The sequence below is a fragment of the Xenopus laevis genome, chromosome 5S (genome assembly GCF_017654675.1).
Source record: "Xenopus laevis strain J_2021 chromosome 5S, Xenopus_laevis_v10.1, whole genome shotgun sequence".
Classification (NCBI taxonomy): Eukaryota; Metazoa; Chordata; class Amphibia; order Anura; family Pipidae; genus Xenopus; species Xenopus laevis.
In genome coordinates this window covers 97990488-98010920 of record NC_054380.1, presented here as the reverse complement: position 1 = coordinate 98010920, position 20433 = coordinate 97990488, and the positions used below count along the sequence as shown (strand labels likewise).

At 38.9% G+C, this 20433-nt stretch overlaps 1 protein-coding gene across 2 annotated transcripts in view; it reads left to right on the top strand.

The window, feature by feature from the left end:
- fndc3b.S (fibronectin type III domain containing 3B S homeolog) overlaps positions 1-20433 on the top strand; it is a 190444-nt gene that overhangs the window by 55577 nt on the left and 114434 nt on the right. For both annotated transcript variants that reach the window (XM_018265699.2, XM_018265698.2), the window contains exon 3: positions 921-996. In XM_018265699.2, coding sequence (XP_018121188.1) covers positions 921-996 — 76 coding nt within the window. The remainder of the gene's footprint in view (positions 1-920; positions 997-20433) is intronic.

Here is a 20433-nt window from a genome sequence, read left to right as displayed (position 1 = left end):
GAGTCATGGTACCAGCCAAGCATTTGGGGTTCCCAGCCTCGGTTTACAGCTTGTGAAGAAACTATTTGAACTGATTTCTGGATCTAAAATCATACTTAATTTTATGTGAAGTTGGTTAGCCTTAAAATCCACAGAAATTCTTCCCATGGACAAACATTTAGTGGGACAAAGAGTCAAAACCAGGAAACGTCCTTGGAGAGTATCTTGGAAACCATAATGGGTATAAATGTTTCTCGGCCCTCACATTCTCCTACAGTAATATTGTGAAGCTCTATAAAGAATATATATATATATATATATATATATATATATATATATATATATATATAAATATATATATATATATATATATATAAATATATATATATATATATATATATATATATATATATATATATATATATTTATATTTAATTACAGTTATTTGTCTGGCTCTTAGTTTGTCTTTTTGCATAGTGTTGTTGTTTCTGGCTTACACCAAGAACACTGTTAACTCTAAAAGGCTAAAAGGTCATAAATTATAATGTCGATTTTACTGGTATAGTATATGAGTGGCAAAGACAGGAGTTAATCATATACATTTAAAATTAGAGATGGTATAAAAGAAGTTATTAACAGAGTTCTAGAAAGTAGCATATTTGACAGCAAGCAGTTTTTGAACAATTAGGCACAACATAAAGTTGAAATATGGTCGGATATCTTGTAGGAATTCATCAGACAATTATTTTACTTGTTGGATCTTTTAGCCTTTATACCATGTGTTTTTATTAAATAAAAAGATGACAGGGCCATTTATAGTGTCATATTTGAGTTGGAGCTCAGCACCAAAGGACATTTGTTAGCAAATAAGGTCAAAAACCCTTATGGGAAAGACTGTGCACGTTGAATTGTTTTGAACCACTGTTATCTTATTTTGACAGGTCATTCTAGTTCAGGTTAACCCAGGAGAAACCTTCACAATAAGGGCAGAAGATGGAACTCTGCAGTGCATTCCAGGTAAGAAACCTGAAGCTGTCTAAGCCTCTTTCTCTCCTATAATCATATCTTCACAAAACTGAAATCTCCCTGATTCATCTTATTAATTTTGTGCTGAAAAAATATTTTTTTGTAATATTGTGCCAATTCCTTTGGAAATATATATTGATAAAATTACACTGCCAGAATTAACAATAATATCAAAGAAGTTATCTTAGTTAATGGTTTTATGCCCAGTTCCTTTTGGGCATGGTATAACAGGTGCCCCTTTTAGGGGGTGCAAAAAGGGGCACCTGTTATACCACGCCCTAAGGAACAGGGCATAAATGGGGGTAAATGGATATATTTTTCATAGTAATGCAAGTTCAAAATTCCTGCCTTTTAGGGACACCGCTCACAGCATCAGTGGGCATTGTTCATAAATTTAAAATGGTTCGGGAATAGATGATGCAGACAGACTTTCATTCGACTTCGCCAGGAATGTGTCACTCAAAAAAAGGGTGGTCGAGAGATGGGCTCACCTGGTGAATGTCCATACATTTCTTTGAGTTAGGGTCACTGCCCAAGCAACTGCCCAAGCAACTGCCCAAGCTGAAATTAATAATACAGTGTTTTGTGTTATTTGTTTTAAATAAAACGTGATAATAATCCTAAAATCTATTTTCTACTTCCTACATTTGGATTAAGCTACATTTTGCGTTGCTGGGCTTTTTAATATAGCTTTTTTTTTTTTATATAAAGCCCTCTGCAACTGAAAGCCATTAAAAGGTCTCCTTTTTCTATCTGGTAAACTAACTGCCTTCAGGCCCAAACTCACTAAAGCTGAATGCTGTTAACTGTTTTGGTACGGTTAGGGGCAGATTTATCAAGGGCCGAATTTTGAAGTGATAAATACATCGAAATTTGATCATCGAATGGCTTTACTTCGACTTTGAATATCGAAGTCGAAGTTTTTTACACCGAATTTGACCGTTTTGTGGTCGAAGTAAAATCGAACGAACAATGAAATACTATGAATCGAACGATTCGAAGGATTTCATCCATCGAACGAACGATTTTCCTTCGACTTCCAAAAACGTAGAAAACTGCTTTAGAAGGTCCCCATAGGCTAACATAGCACTTCGGCAGGTTTAATTTGACGAAGTATTGAAGTCGAAGTTTTTTAAAGAGACAGTATTATCGATTATCGAATGGTCGAATATTCAAACTATTTTACTTCAAATCGAATTTGTAGTATCCTATTCGATGGTCGAAGTATCCAAAAAATTACTTTGAATTTAGAAATTTTTGAAAATTCCCTCTAATTCTCTTCGACCCTTGATAAATCTGCCCCTTAAAGTAGCTACCTTCAGGTGCGGAATCTCTAGAACTCAATATTGTTTTTTTTTCTGTTTCTGTCCATTATGCCCTTCAGGCACTGTCTCCCTATGACTAAATCTAGTTACCTGTCTTGTGCCTGAATTGTTTTCTTGACCCTCTCATGGCATAAAATCGGAATAATATTCGTTTTTGGTTTGTCTCTTTGAAATGCAGAACAGTACAGTGGTTATAAATGCTGTGCTCTCTCTATGTGTTGTGAGAAGCTCCAGCTCAAGGAATGTCTTTGCACACAATAAACTAAACCTTTATATTTTGCTGTGTAGTTAGGGGTAATTAAAAACACTTCTTTGAAATAGGACATACTTTCCATTTTATAACCTAGTTATTGCCTTCCAGTCAAGTCCACTTAAGTGTGCCATGTCTGATTCAGGAATTTTTTCACTTTCCTTCTTTGTTTTTCCAAGGCTGTCTTTCAGTTGCTAAGTCCTCCTGCCAGTTATACATTCTTCCAACCTGATTCCTGCTTAATTTCTGCTCTCAAAAATCTCACTTATATCCTGTTCCTGCCAAAATCTACAATATTACTTTTTTATTTATCGGCATGCATTAAGCCCAAACTTGAGCTTGAGTGGAGAGTAGGACTATGTTTCACGTTATTTCTTCCAAAATTACATTTTGTAAGTAGCAGCTGAGTGTGTGTATATAAAAAAGCACTGGTTGATGGAGACCATTAGATTGGACTCATTTATATGCTGGTAGCCCCTGGTGTAGAACACTTTCTGGTAGCTATAGTGATAGCAGTTAAGGGGTATATATATTTATTTGCTCTTATGGGGCAGTGAAGATGAACACATTGTCATGGTTCCATTTGGTATATTAAGGCAAAGGCAATGTTTTTTGGAATTGGAAAATCAGTCTATAGAAGCACCTTCATGATAATATGCAGTGATTAGATCAAGATACCTACATAACTGTGCTGTTATTGGGCCAGTCTTCTTTAAATTTTTACAAGTGAAATTGTCACATATATTAAGCGTATTAATGATTTTTTACATGTACTTTTGGTTAATAGAAACACTGTCAGATGTTCCCTCACACTTGCATGAGATAACTAGCACAATCTATAAAAACAGATTCCTGTAAAACACTCCATTTATGAGTACAACACAGCATTTACCCATATATTCTATTCTAGCTGAATTGGGCTAACATTGTAAAAATAGAGAGGAACGCATGAAAACGTTCCCATTGCACAGCTTTATTGGGGTTAAGGTGCCTATGGGAGACATGAACAATTTTACTGATGTTATAATGTGTTTTATAGGCATTTTCTTAAAAGCTCTGCTAAGATTATCATAAGGAAAAGATAAAAAAAAGTATAAAAGTATAACCTTGATTTTATTAAAAATCCATATAAAAGCACAAGTATAGGATATTTTATCCATAAACCCATTATCGAGAAAGCTCCAATTTAAGCCATCTCCCATTTACTCCATTTCAAGCAAATAATTAATATTTTTAAAATGTTGTTTCCTGTTTTCTATCTAATGCCAAACCAATTAAAAAATGTCTCTATTTTCTGTTACGCCTATTGTTATGCAGTAAAAAAAAGTAAGGAAATAATTTAGCGTGAATTAATGTGACTTAAATTCCATAAAAGATTCCTAAAGTTGGGGCTATTTGAGTTTCTGTAAAATAATCTTTGGAATATAATCTAGAAGAAGCTAAACATTGGCTTGTACCTGTTTTTATTTGGAAATGTGAGGAACGTTATTGTATTTATATCTGTGCCTAGAGGAAAAGACTTGCATTCCACCTTAAAAAGCTAATTTTATTTAAAGTTACTACCCTGTACCACTTCAGACTCACAGCTATTTTTATCTATCTTGAGTTATGTTTTTAACCTCTTATCTTGTGTTTTCAAAACTGGCCTGTCTAGGTTTCTCTTGGCACAAATTTTCTTTGTTCCAAAAATAAATAATTGGCATTTAATGGTTTGCAAAAGCAGACTGGTAGTACCAGTCACTGTAACAAGTGCTGCATTGTGGATAAAATACACAGAAATTTGCTTCCCAGCTTACAATACAATTATATATATATATATATATATATATATATATCATCTCATTTTGGAACAGCAATTTGTTTGCCTTTGAGAGTTCAAGTAACAATTGTTCCATACTAATAATGCCTTTAGTTTAGAGCTGATCCTTGATATCTAAGTGGTCTCCACGTGGCTCATTCTGCTGGATGATTACTGACTTCCTTTAGACTGGCCTGATATGTATTAGTTAAACATGTGTGTGCATGTATAGTGCAAAAAGTACATTCAGTAAGTAACTGCCATGCTGTCTATAAAGTTGCTTGGATCCTGGAAGAAATTGTAGTCAGTTATAGATAATTGCCTAATTATTTTCCCCGAATATTTAAACTGCTAGAACTGTGGCTTTAAAAGGAAATTATCTTTGAAAAATGTTGTTAGCCTTTAGGGAGTAGAAAAGTATGCAAAACGCTCTTATTTTATTACTGGAACGTAAGACAGAAGTCTTTTAACCAACTTCCAAAGGTTTATATGTTCCCTAATATCTCACCTTGAGTATTTATTTACTGCATTGCAAGAGAAGCCTGTCATGCTGGTGTTTATACAGAGGGTTACTCAGTTCTTAATTACTAGCCAGACCCTGCTGTAACCACTGGAGTGTCCACCTAGGTGAGTCACTAGACATTGCCATCCATGGTCACCCAAAGTCATTTTAGCCAACCGTACTTCATATTGCATTTTTGGGTGATCATTGCTTGAGTGGTATATTGCCTAGTTCTGGAGTATACTTATGCTGAAAGCTCTTTCCATGTGACTTATTAGGGCTAAATAGGCATCTGATTCCTTGTGTGACTGGTCTGATTGAGCCAAAGGGGCAAATTCACTAAAGGGCAAGTTTTCGCCTACGAAGGCTTTGCCAAACTTCTCCACTTCATCATGTGCAAATTCGCTTAATTCACTAAAATGCAAAGTTGCATTTCGGCAGCAGAACGCTGGTGAAGTTTCGCTAGTGTAAATTCATCAGAGCGAGCATTTCACATCGAGCTTTCGATAATGTTCGTTTCTGCCTAGCGAAACTTTGTTAGTACTTTTACGATTAGGTCAATTTGAATAGGGCGGGTACATATAGATCGTACTGTATATATGTCTTTATTAAGCTGGCCATAGACGCAAAGATCTGATTGTACGAATCCTCGATTTTCGTACCGTGTGTGGAGAGTCCCCACATTTTTCGTCCGGCGGAGATCGTTTGTTTGGTCGATGGTACAGGTTAAAAGATTTCTGTCGGCTCCGGGTAATATCTCTGCATGTATTGCCCATCGTACGATTTTCAGAGGGAGACTGTCACTAGCTTTGGTCGGACATAACTTTTGTCTGCAAATGTTTGAAGTAGCCACTTATTATTACCGGTAACATGTCCAAAGAAGCAAAATAAAGACAAAAGAGATCCTCTAATACCCTAGACATGAGTCCACCCTAAAGCAAATATGGCAAAAATAAAATATGAATAAACGCCAGCGTTTTTAAAAAAAAAATTATGACTCTTTGGCACACAGGATATGATGTCACTGATATAAGCAAAGAGGATGTAACTTCACCTTATTAGTTTGCCCCCAGGTCTAAGGTGGTCGAAGGAAACTATGACAAAAGAGGTAACGTTCTCTAAAATTCGCATTTTAGTGAATTTGCGGAGTAACGATTGTTCGTCTGAGCGAAAATTCATCTAGCGAAACAAAACAAAACTTTGCTAGCAATGTACTCATTCACTACCGAATTGTCCTCTACGCCTGTTAGTAAATTGGCTAATTTTCGCTAGTGATCACCACTACGCCCTTTAGTAAATCTGCCCCAAAGTGTTTTGCAACTCTTTCCAATGCTATCTATCAGACAGCTTGCTGTGTATTATAAATATATATATATATATATATCTATATATATATATATATATAGATATATATATATAGATATATATATAGATATATATATAGTGTGCATTCCTACTCTTGAGGAATAACTATAAACAGTTATCGCTATACAATTATATATACTGTAGATTAGAACAACCAAATGTTTAGTGTATACCAACAATTCTCCGTGCAAACGTGTGAAGATAAAAACATAGCAGGTATTATATCCCCTTCTTTTGTAATAATAAAAGCAGAGAAACTCCTACTATCCCAATGCGGGAAACTTAGAAAAAACAGACGATGGCTTATTCGGCTAGATCATACCTGCACCCTTGTAGCCTCCAATCCAGGTACGGAATAACATATAAGCTGTAAACCTGATAGCCACCACTTCCATGACTGCCAGTTGATATATTCATATATAGATCCAAGCCAAAAATGTCCGCATTTGCAGGTCTGTAGAAACAATTAGGTCATTTTATTATTGGAGACTGATGTTTCTCACTGACCCAATTGTTTCTACATAAGACCTGCGAGTGCGGACCTTTTTGGCTTGTTGGATCTATCACTATCACATTGGACTGCACGCAAGCATCATCATTCTCACACACATGAGTGCCGGCGGATTTGACTGTGGTGTGTGTATATATATATATATATATATATATATATAATTCAATCAAGAAAAACCAGCACCAGGGGACTTCAAGTATGCAAAAAAGTTGTATTTAAAACATATGTATCACCGACGTTTCGGTCCCTGTTGGGACCTTTTTCCCTTGAAAAAGGTCCCAACAGGGACCGAAACGTCGGTGATACATATGTTTTAAATACAACTTTTTTGCATACTTGAAGTCCCCTGGTGCTGGTTTTTCTTGATTGAATTATACACTAATTTTTTCCGTGCACAGGGGCAGCCACAAAATGGCTTACCTGACATGAGGTGCTGTCTGCTTCGAAATTCTATATATATATATATATATTCGAAATCCAAAGGTGCACTCCGTTAACTCGATTCCTGGGTGCCAGCCAAAGTGGGTAAGTATTTGCAGAAAGAAGCGACACTCACAGGTTGTTTTTCAGTGCAGATAAGTTGTGCTTTATTCCAATCAACGTTTCGATCCCTCACAGGGATCTTCGTCAGGAGATTACAAACAAACAGCCAGAGTGGGTCTGGCTGTTTGTTTGTAATCTCCTGACGAAGATCCCTGTGAGGGATCGAAACGTTGAGTGGAATAAAGCACAACTTATCTGCACTGAAAAACAACCTGTGAGTGTCGCTTCTTTCTGCATATATATATATATATATATATATATATATATATATATATTAGCAGGGATTTTTCTGGCTGCCATTTGGCCGTGTGATCTACTCTTCTAGGGCAGTGCTTATTCAGCTTCCTCCATATTGTGGAAATATAGCCTAACAATCCATAAGAGTAAATGGAGTCAATGGGCATACTGAGGGCCGCAGCATTCTTTTGGGGCCTCTATTTAGCCCACTGGCCATCAGTTGGACAGCCCCTTGGGAATCAAAGGTCTTTGGTTAAAAGTCAAATTATATGTTTTTAAAGTTTAAATATTAATGTCTAACAAAGTATAGATGTTTCTAGAACATATGCAAGAGATTCATGCATTTCCTTCCATTGTTGGTTCCATTGATGGTTTCAAGCACCATGCAGCCATATTTGTGTTATCTAGTTTTTATTTACTAAAATGGCATCCCATCCTTCCTACATTTGGCAGTGGTGCTATTGCTAATGAGCAAATCTTTAACTTGTAGGGAGCCAAATTGTGTTTGTCAAACCCCTTTTACCCTCAGCCAGTGTTACATATGCTAAGGTGGCCAGTGACATGGTGGCAACTGTGGGCTGCATACAGGGACAGATGCCACCAAGAAGGCATTTATTTTGGACCACACACAAGCAAATGGCTTGCTTATTCAGTATAGTATAACCAGCTTGGCACTTGATCTCTGCCCATGTACTTTTATAGGGGTTATAGATCAATATGATGTAAATAAAGTCAGCACGGACATTTGTATTGGAAATGCCATTCGTCTCGGTGTGGCACAGAAATGGTTCCTATAGTGACACAATCCAAGGAGAAGTTCAACTTCACAAAACATTAGATGGGAAATGGAAATATCAGTTTGTGTGCATGATTCTGGGCTGCAGTTTATTTCCAGACTTGGAGCACTGTGTGCTTGTAGAAGGGAAAAGACCAGGACTGTGCTTATTGCTGGCTGCTCTAGACAGTTATGAATGTGACCTGGCAGCTAGCAGGGTTTCCTGCTGACGTGGCCTCCTGCAAAAGAAGCAAAACAGAGCAGCTTCAGTGAGACGGTTAAAAAGTGAATTACCAAACCTATGGAGTTAGAAAATGAATATGAAAGAAGTTCAGAGAAGTGCCCAATATGCATGAACTTGCCAACAGTCAAATGAGAAAACACTGACTTCATTTCGCATTTGACAAAAGGACCTTCTTTTTTTTTTTTTAAAGCAGTAAGAATGTGCTAGAGACCTTTGCATGTCTGCTTGGCCAGACCCTTACCCCTCCCAGACCCTCTAACCTCCAATGTCCCCTGAGACTGGCTATCTGACCAGCAGGGGCTTTTCTGGGGAAACAACCCTGTAACTCAGTGATCCCCAACCAGTAGCTTGTGAGCAACATGTTGCTCCCCAACCCCTTGGATTTTGCTCTCAGTGGCCTCAGAGCAGGTGCTAATTTTTGAATTCCAGGCTTGGAGACAAGTTTTGGTTGTGTAAAAACCAGGTGTACTGTCAAACAAAGCCTCCTGTCAGTCCACATAGGGCTACCAATAGCCAATCACAACCCTTATTTGGCACCACCCAGGAACATTTTTAATGCTTATGTTGCTCCCCAACTCTTTTTACATCTGAATGTTGCTCACAGGTGAAAAAGGTTGGAGACTCTGGCTGCAGGCCAGAGGTGACATCATTCTGGGAACTAGATCATATCATACCCTGGGAGTGGTGTCACTTAACCCCTGGGACTGACATCACTCTGGGAATTTGATTAAAAAGGTAGAGACAATATTTTTTTATTTTTTTCAAAATATCAACACCTGCAAGAACGTGCATTCTCATACACACATTTTTAAAAATAGTTTTAAGAGATCACTTTTGCATCAGCTTTGAATAATGTAATGCACTGCAAAGCTGAGCATATTTGCATTAGGCATAGAGACAACTCTGTCGTTATGGGCTAAATGAAGGCTGATAAAATGTGTTCTGCATAGTTGCTTACATGGTAAGTATATCCAAGCCGGTAGAATGAAGCTTCTGGCGATCTTGTCACTGAAAAAGAATGTTCTGGGGCCACAAGGTCAGCACTTAAGTTAAGAGAAAAGATTTCACTTTCAGCAACAGTTGCTGCTGCAACTCCTTTACCATTCTTTATTGACAATGATATTACAGAGAGGAAAATAAAACATGACAATGGTCTATATGCCTTCTGGTGTATAAAAGAAGCTTTTCTGCAGGCCCAGAGAAAGACCCTGTAAGCTAATGCTTGTGTAGGCAGTGGTTCCTATACCTCCCACAATAATTTATGCACAGACTTTGTGGTCAGATAAAACAACTTGGCTGTAGATGTAAAAATGTGAGTGACACCTTAAATTTAAGAAACTGATAGTTAGTTGAAGGACTAGCACAGCTTTGCAAAGGCTTAGGCTAAACCAACCAGCATCCCTGTTAAGCTGTAGATGTATTAAATAGAAAGAATAGCATAGGCACTGAACCCTGAACCAAGGATGTCTGGCTCGATTCCTGCTTCAGATCATTGTGACCTGCAGTCGGTCATTGTAGCCTGCTGTGCTTCAGGCTCCATGAATTTGAATTATACTTCTACAGGGCAAGGTCTATGAGGGAGATGCACAATACCGGTTTTATTGTGTGAAAAGTGACTCTTATTGTGTGGTGTCCATCTTCACACACCATATGCTTCTTCCTCCCCACAAGGGATTTAGACTTTGTGTCCAGTGCACGTGGAGGCCTGATGCTGTCGGAAGTAACTGATGGATATGTTATCACTGTTGTACTCTGTACATTTGGAAATAAATTCCCTGTTACTTCAAAAGGTGTTTGTAAGAGACTTTGGTGTGATATTAGTGCCCATGGTAGTCCCTATTTTGTCCGTGTGCTAGCATCATTCTCTAGCAAATCAAAGCTAAGTAGACTTTTCCAAGTTCAAATGACAGTGACCATTCAAAGATGTGTTGTTTTTCTGCATTGATAATCATGAACAGAATCAATGTATAATATTATATTTCTTCATAAATATAGTGTTGTTTAGCTCTTAATATAGGCAAAATAATTGTCAAACGATTTAATCATTAGAGTAAGTGGACTCCCCTGTGATTTGGCTGATCAAACTCTAGTGCCAATCAACCCTTTTCAAATATATATATATATATATATATATATATATATATATATACAGCAATACATATAGTCCGCACACCATAAGGTAGAGATGACCTGGGTGCTAATCCAAGAGGTAAATGGATAAAAATGTGAAGAATAGGTAAAAAAATCACTGGCACTCAAAGGGCAGGTGCAAGCAGGGACAAGCCCTTGCGTTTATTCACAGAAAAAAGCAACGTTTCAGGGTCACACCCCTTTATCAAGCATGGGGTCTGACCCCGAAACTTTGCTTTTTCTGTGAATAAACGCAAGGGCTTGTCCCTGCTTGCACCTGCCCTTTGAGTGCCAGTGATTTTTTTACCTATTTGAAGTTGGAGGGTGCCGACCCCACGTCACCGTGCACCGGGCAATCAACACGAAGGCCAGGGAGTGCGAGAAGAGCTTTTCATCTAAAAATGTGAAGAGACAGCACTCCAAGGATTTAACGAACAAATAAAGTGTCAAAAATAAGTAGGTTTATTGAATCCGACGTTTCAGTTCCTCACAGGAACTTTCATCAGGGAAATACCCTGATGAAAGTTCCTGTGAGGAACTGAAAGGTCGGATTCAATAAACCTACCTATTTTTGACACTTTCATTGTTCGTTAAATCCTTGGAGTGCTGTCTCTTCACATTTATATGTATATATATATATATATATATATATATATATAGATATATATATATATATATATATATAGAAACAGGCCAATAGATGACTCTTCTTGACACATGTGTAGAATCTTCATCTGACTCAGAATTGCATAGACAAAGAACTCCACATGAAGTTATCAGCCCATGGATCAACCTTTTCCTTGAACAGAGATTGTAAAATAAGTATCTGTCAGCCTAAAGCTGTGTCAATCATAGCAATGCAATTGAAGGATATGTCACACATGGGATTTCCCCTTTTCAGGCCAAAATCTTCCCTGTGTCAACATTGTCAGGCAGATGGCCTGCCTACTGGTGCAAATTAAACATGGGGACCATTGGAGTGGATTGGCATTTTCTCCTCCCCCATCTCCCCAACAGAGAAAACACAACATTTGACATTAGGCTGGTTGTACACCATCTGACATCAGCTGCCTTGCTAGAACAAGTCACCCACTTATTGCCACAAAAACATAGCCTGTCTGATCAATGTATATCACAAGCTATTGGTCATGGATGAGCAGCTCTAAAAATTCAATTTAACAAGGATCACATTGGCACACTGATACAGTTATTTTCTCTATTTAATACATCTACAGCTTGACAGGGATGCTGGTTGGTTTAGCCTAAGCCTTTGCAAAGCTGTGCTAGTCCTTCAACTAACTATTAGTTTCTTAAATTTAAGGTGTCACTCACATTTTTACATCTAAAGCCAAGTTGTATTATCTGACCTCAAAGTCTGTGCATAAATTATTGGGGGAGGTATAGGAACCACTGCCTATGCAAGCATTAGCTTACAGGGTCTTTCTCTGGGCCTGCAGAAAAGCTTCTTTTATACCCCTTGGATTTTGCGCTCAGTGGGCTCAGAGCAGGTGTTTATTTTTGAATTTCAGGCTTGGAGACAAGTTTTGGTTGTGTAAAAACCCGGTGTACTGTCAAACAAAGCCTCCTGTAGGCTGTCAGTCCACAAAGGGCTACCAATAGCCAATCACAACCCTTATTTGGCACCACCCAGGAACATTTTTAATCCTTATGTTGCTCCCCAACTCTTTTTACATCTGAATGTTGCTCACAGGTGAAAAAGGTTGGGGACTCTGGCTGCAGGCCAGAGGTGACATCATTCTGGGAACTAGATCATATCATAACCCGGGAGTGGTGTCACTTAACCCCTGGGACTGACATCACTCTGGGAATTTGATTAAAAAGGTAGAGAAAATATTCTTTTATTTTTTTCAAAATATCAACACCTGCAAGAACGTGCATTCTCATACACACATTTATAAAAATAGTTTTAAGAGATCACTTTTGCATCAGCTTTGAATAATGTAATGCACTGCAAAGCTGAGCATATTTGCATTAGGCATAGAGACAACTGTGTCTTTATGGGCTAAATGAAGGCTGATAAAATGTGTTCTGCATAGTTGCTTACATGGTAAGTATATCCAAGCCGGTAGAATGAAGCTTCTGGCGATCTTGTCACTGAAAAAGAATGTTCTGGGGCCACAAGGTCAGCACTTAAGTTAAGAGAAAAGATTTCACTTTCAGCAACAGTTGCTGCTGCAACTCCTTTGCCATTCTTTAATGACAATGATATTACAGAGAGGAAAATAAAACATGATAATGGTCTATAAGCCTTCTGGTGTATAAAATGAGCTTTTCTGCAGGCCCAGAGAAAGACCCTGTAAGCCAGGGATCCCCAACCTTATGAACCCGTGAGCAACATTCATAAGTAAAAGGAGTTGGGGAGCAACACTAGCATGAAAAATGTTCTTGGGGTGCCAAATAAGGGCTGTGATTGGCCATTTGGCAGCCCCTATGTGGATTGTCAACCTACATTGAGGGTCTGTTTGGCAGTGCACCTGGTTTTTATACAACCAAAACTTGCCTCCAAGCCTGGAATTCAAAAATAAGCACCGGCTTTGAGGCCACTGGGAGCAACATCCAAGGGGTTGGAGAGCAACATGTTGCTCACGAGCTACTGGTTGGGGATCACTGCTGTAAGCTAATGCTTGTGTAGGCAGTGGTTTCTATACCTCCCCCAATAATTTATGCATAGACTTTGTGGTCAGATAATACAACTCGGCTTTATATGTAAAAATGTGAGTGACACCTTAAATTTAAGAAACTGATAGTTAGTTGAAGGACTAGCACAGCTTTGCAAAGGCTTAGGCTAAACCCCCCTGCATCCCTGACAAGCTGTAGATGTATTAAATAGAGAGAATATCATAGACACTGAACTCTGAACCAAGGATGTCTGGCTCGATTCCTGATTCAGATCATTGTGACCTGTAGTATGTCATTGTAGCCTGCTGTGCTTCAGGCTTCATGAATTTGAATTCACACACCATATGCTTCTTCCTCCCCACAAGGGATTTAGACTTTGTGTCCAGTGCACGTGGAGGCCTGATGCTGTCGGAAGTAACTGATGGATATGTTATCACTGTTGTACTCTGTACATTTGGAAATTAATTCTCTGTTACTTCAAAGGGTGTTTGTAAGAGACTTTGGTGTGATATTAGTGCCCATGGCAATCAGCCTGAAAAAGGAACTAAAATGTTATGAAAGCTTGTTATTCTTTTATTTCAAAAGGGTTGCCCTGTAACATTAGTGCCCATGGTCATCCCTATTTTGTCTGTGTGCTAGCATCATTCTCTAGCAAATGACAAATGACAGTGACCATTCAAGGATATGTTGTTTTTCTGTATTGATACTCATGTACAGAATCAATGTATAATATTATGTTTCTTCATAAATGCAGTGTTGTTTAGCTCTTAATATAGGCAAAATAATTGTGAAACTTAGAGTAAGTGAACTCCCCTGTGATTTGGCTGATCAAATTCTAGTGCCAATCAAGCCTTTTCAAATATATATATATATATATATATATATATATATATATATATATATATATATATATATATATATTTATATATATATATATATATACATATATAGAAACAGGGCCAATAGATGGCTCTTCCTGACACATGTGTAGAATGCTCATCTGACTCCACATGAAATTATCAGCCCAAGGATCAACCATTTCCTTGAACAGAGATTGTAAAATAAGCATCTGTCAGCCTAAAGCTGTGGCAATCATAGCAATGCAATTGAAGGATATGTCACACAAGGGATTGCCCCTTTTCAGGCCAAAGTCTTCCCTGTGTCAACATTGTCAGGCAGATGGCCTGCCTACTGGTGCAAATTGAACATGAAGGCCATTGGAGTGGATTGGCATTTTCTCCTCCCCCCATGTCCCCAACAGAGAAACACAACTGTAACGACTCACCCTGGTGGTCTAGAGGGAGGGGGTTGACAGGGACACCTGTCACCTCCTCGGCGGGGACGCCTGCTACGAGGCTCTTCTGCCTCCATGCCTGTCATCTCTTAGGGCACGTGCGGCTCGCCTCTGCTTCTTTTGTAGGCGCATTCGCGCTGGTGAGTGACGTCAACGCGCAATGGCACGAGATTTAAAGGGGTATAAAAGGAGCATTTTGTCTGCAGATCTTTGCCCGTTATAGGTTTGAATAGGTTAGCAAGTTCCTAGTGCTTCTGATTCGTATCCTGTCTGTTATCTGAATACCTGTTGTGACCCTTGCCTGTTATGACTATCCTGACTTCTGGAATCCTGACCCTGCCTGGTAATCGACTCTCCTGTATCCGTAACCCTTCTAATTGATCTCCTGGTTTGACCCTTGTCTGCCTGACTCTGCTGTACTCTGCCTGCCCCGACCCGGCCTGTTTGACTTTGCTTTCTGTCTACGCCTTGTACTGCGACCTTCTGCCCAAAAGACTTCTGCTTTACCGTTGTGCCCCTTTGCTTGTTCAGAACCCTTCGCTTGGCACCTCTCTTAATAAGACCTGGCAGGATCCGATTAGCCGAGGGCTCCTCCTGAGGTGAAAGCCGGCAGAAGCAAGAGCCGAGAACAGGGTGCTTAGCATTGGTTCTGAATTTAGGGTGCAGACCGTGACAACAACATTTGACATTAGGCTGGTTGTACACCATCTGACATCAGCTGCCTTGGTAGAACAATTCACCCACTTATTGCCACAAAAACATAGCCTGTCTGATCAATATATATCACAAACTATTGGTCATGGATGAGCAGCTGTAAAATTTCCATTTAACAAGGATCACATTGGGACACTGATACAGTCATTTTCCAGCAGGTAGAACCCTATTATTATTTAATCATTTGCCAGGAGGCCAGGCACTCAATTTAAAGAAAGAAACAGCACTACGGAAACCAAATGAAAAGAAACTCACCAAATTGAGGGGGTTCATCTGCCCCAGATACCCAGCATAGGGAGCGGAGAGGAAGCCAAGCAATTAAATTAGCTTCATTTTTAAACACCATTTTGGTGATCAATTGCTGTGTTTGGCAGCCTCATCAAGTAAACAGATATACATAGCAAGTTAGGTTGAAAAAATACACATGTCCATCAAGTTCAACTTTTTAACTTTTTTTAATCTGTCTAACTGCCAGTTGATCCAGAGGAAGGCAAAAACCCCATCTGAAGCCTCTCCAATTCGCCTCAGAGGGGGAAAAAATTCCATTTGCCAAAATGACAATTGGACTAGTCCCTGGATCAACTTGTACTATGAGCTATCTCCCGTAACCCTGTATTCCCTCACTTTCTAAAAAGCAATCCAACCCCTTCTTAAAGCTATCTAATGTATCAGCCAGTACAACTGATTCAGGGAGAGAATTCCACATCTTCACAGCTCTCACTGAAAAAAAACCCCTTCCGAATATTTAGGCGGAATATCTTTTCTTCTAAACAGAATCGGTGACCTTGTGTCAGCTGGAAATACCTACTGGTAAATAAAAGCATTGTAGAGATTATTATATGATATTATATGATAGATCTTTATATGAGTTAGTGCACAGGAGCTAGCTAGTTACATCCTGTATGCCTAAAATCAAACCAAGTTTGGCCAATTTTAACTGTGTGACTCCCCACTGCATGTGTTGTGGGGTTGAGTTTGAGGATCAGCTTTGGATGGCTTTAAATAGGCTGGTGGGTTGATTTTGTAGCAAACTTTTCACTTTAGGTAAATGATCATAATATTTTAGACATATCCCTGATTTTATTTGCTCATGTAAACTACAATGTGTCCTTTGTAACATTTTGTGGCAACCTCATTCTGGCGGTGCTTTTGGGCTCACTCTTAATATATATATGGAGGAATGTAATAAATTGTATATAGTCGATAGTAACTCAAAAATGTCAGAAAACACTCCCTGCCCCATGAAAAGTGTAGATATTCCAAGCTGCTATGTAGAATTTCCTACCATTTCTACAGAAGGGCAGTTTACTTAATCCTTCCCTTAGGGTACCCTTACAGTGCATGTGAGGTGACAGTGATCCATCTTGCTGTAGTGTTTATCCTAAGTTGACTGTTTTATGTGACTATATGTGTTTGCCTGACCTGTGACATCTAGGTCAAAGCTACTCAGTTTACTGATGGGAATTCTTGTTTTACATGGAATTGCGGGATCTGTTTATCTTAATGGACTGTCATTTATCGATCAGTTAAAATATTTAACTAACATATCCCTGAGGTTGAAAACGACCCATGACTCATCATGGCCCAAAACATGTGACAATATATCCATAGTACCCTTAAATATAGCTAATAACATCTAAAGCTAATATATATATATTGCACTGTCTTTACACATTTTGCAAGAACTGTATATAAAATAAAGCAACAGTAATTGGGCTATGTTGCCTTTATATAAAGCACCTCATGAAAAATCCAGAATCAATTCTGCTGTTACATATGCAAACTCATTTGTTCTTTGCCTTCTAGAACTTTAAACTGTTCACAAGTTTTCTGCTGCCTTTGTTTGTGTAGCATTTACATTTAGCAACAAGTTCCAGAAAGTCACATCTGCAAAATCTGCTCTTAACATTTAAATTCCACTTAGGGTGATTTCTGCTTCCTTAGTCCATGTAGTTTGACCTCTGTTGGAATGCAATGGACTGAAAGAAAGTGTGAATTAAAGATGGGGCTTTTTTTTTTTTTTTTAATTAATTTGATTCAGCCCCTTAGCCTGAACCTTAAAGGACCTTTGCAAAAGATGTTTTCATACTTAACTCTTTCAAGGCCAAATGTAAGTGCTTGGGCTCTTAATACGTATATCTTTATACAGTGCAACTTAAAAGAGAACTCAACCCTTAAAATGAATAAGGCATATTTTATTATCTGAACTTATTGAACCAGCCTATCGGATCAGCATCTCTATAGTAGTAATGATCCAGGTCTTCAAAGTTGTCACTAGAGTTTCCCATCCTGGATTTTGATAGGAGTGTCTGTGACACGCACATGCTCAGTGGGCATTGAGCAGCTGTTGAGAAGCTAAGCTTAGGGGTTGTTGCATTTCATCAAGCAGAAACGTATGCTGATGTATAAACGTATAAGCTGATGCTATAGCACAGTGATCCCCAACCAGTAGCTCTTGAGCAACATGTTGCTCTCCAACCCCTTGGATGTTGCTCCCAGTGGCCTCAAAGCAGAATGTTATTTTTGAATTCCAGGCTTGGAGACAAGTTTTGGTTGCTCACGGGTTCAAAAGGTTGGGGATCCCTGCTATAGCATCATACTGATTATTAAATTATACTGCTAATTGTGCTGGTTTCTGAGCTGGCACGTACATATAATCTGAATTATTTACTAATAAGCTTTTTATTGTGACACCTGCGTGATATATATTTAATTTCTTGTGCATTGGTCCCTAAGCTCAAGTGACAGCAGCACAGAGCATGTGCAGTGAATGAGCAGACAAGAAGATGGGCAGGGTTGATCCTGGCCCCTCCCCCACCTGAAGCAGCTTAATGCTGCTGCCGCCTCCCTCCCCTGCACACTCACCTTTATGCACTGGATGGGGTCCACAAAGTCGGCGGAGGGGTCCAGGAGGCTAGCGCAGAGAGTGCAATTACGCTTCTGAGCTAGAAGAGTGAATTTCCGTTTTGAAAACCGGAAAGTTGATTTAAAGTTACAGAAGCAGCATTTTGCCACCCTGGTAACTAGTAGGGTTGCCACCTGGCCGGTATTTTATGATGGTTGATCCCAATGTTATTAATAGGGAAAAAAGTTAAATAAATAGGAAGGCTGGTATTTTTTTCCAGGAAAGGTGCAACCCTAGTAACTAGTTTAGCACCTCCTGAGGTGAGTTTCTAAACTCGCCTCATTGTGGCAGAGCTCCTGAAGATGCTAAGCTACTGGGGCATCTTTGGAGGCACCGATCTTTACTGCTAAAGGGCTGTGGTTGCCTTGTTCGGAGGTCAAGTTCTACTGATACCAATTTCTTTGTCACAATACATTTTACAGCAGAAGAACACGTTCTCTCTTAGGTTAGAGCAAGAAGTTTCAGTACGGTTTAGGGGTATGCTGAAGAGTAAGAGTTGGAAGGTTGCAAAGCAAGTAAGTATTAGGTTGAAGTAGTCTAGGTAGGATGGGATGTGGGCAAGAATGAACTCAGAATCCCATCATAGTATTAACTGTTGAGTACTATTAGACTAACTGGCTGCTCGTGTAATTCTCGTGTCTTTCACATCAGTCCATGGCGCTTAAAAACACACCACACATCAGGTTGAACTTTAGCAGGAGCCAGTTCATCCGCCTATATGTTTTTTGCAGTGTAGAAGAAAACAGGAGTAACTGGAGGAAACTAATACAAACATATAAACTCCTCACAGTTAGTTGCCAGGTTGCCATTGACCACAGAACCTCAGCTCTTAAGGGTTGAAGAACACGGGCAGATTCGGGGAGATGAAGTCGCCTGGCAAATAATCGCCTCTTCTTGGGGGTGCTTTGATTTCTGAAGTCGCCCGAAGTTGCCTCACGAGGAAACTTCGGGCGACTTTGGAAATCGAAGCATCGCAAGTGCATTGCCGCAGGCGGTTTTTCATTTTAGCAGGCGGAAGGCAAGGGAAAGGCATTTGTCGCCCCAAAGAAAAGGCAATAAGTCGCCAGGCGACTAAATCTCCCCGAATCTGCCCGTGTGCTTAAACCCTTAAGATAGATGTGCTAAGCACAAGAATACTAATAGGCAAATCATGAAACCTTTATGTTTATGTAACCATGTATTTGGCTTCTTATATTATCTTTGCTGTTATTTAGCTTGTGGTTTTCTTCTACAGTAAGAACCAAAGCCTTTTTCTTGCTGGTATAAACGTTTCCTCCTGCTTTTAGTTTCCTTTAGTAGCGATTCACTGCTATAAAAGAATCTACAGATTGTCTGCTAAAACCATTACTCGGTAGCAGAACTGATATTACCTTAGGGGCTTGCCTAAGATAGGTTTTGAAGTTGAACTGTTCCTGGAGTATTGATGGGGATTGCCTTTGAAGCGAGGCAGAGCAAACAGTGAGAGACGACAGCTTCCTGCTGCCCTTAGTCTCTGGTCTGGCCAGTTAATCTGATTTTGAACTTCTCTGTTGATGTGCAATAAAGGTAGATTCATACATTAAATCCCACAAAACTACACGTGTTCCTTTCTGCATTAGTGCTCTGCAGAAGGGGCTGCTGTCACTTGTTCCTGGCTAAGGTTTAAATCTGTCTTCATACAATTTTTAAAAAAGAAAAAAATCTTCCTTAAACAAATAGAATAGCATTAAAATGTTTTTTTCTATATCTGCTGTAAGATAAAACCCATGCAGAGATCATATACTGTACTACCTTTCTAGAGGTCTTTGGGAATGACAGAGTGTATTAATCAATCCTGAACAGACACACAAAGAGCTTCTGTATATGCCCTCTGTTGCTTGACAAAGGTTGTCAACTGAGCTGTCTTCAAAAAAAAAAAAAAATATATATATATATATATATATATATATATATATATATATTGTAGAAAATGTTAATGGTTTTCCAAGGGAATAATAATGTTTGCATAATTAGGTTTGGGGAAGCGCAACCTTTTGGTACCTGCTTGACGAAAACTATTTCATTTTACCAAAAACAAGAGCGATTGTTATGACAATCTGACTGTTTCATCACATCTGTTCAGCATTATTTCCAATTTCTCTGGAATGTCTATGGTAAAACCTGCAAAACTGAAACCAGTGATGAAATTCAGAACATTGTTTGACATTTATGCCACA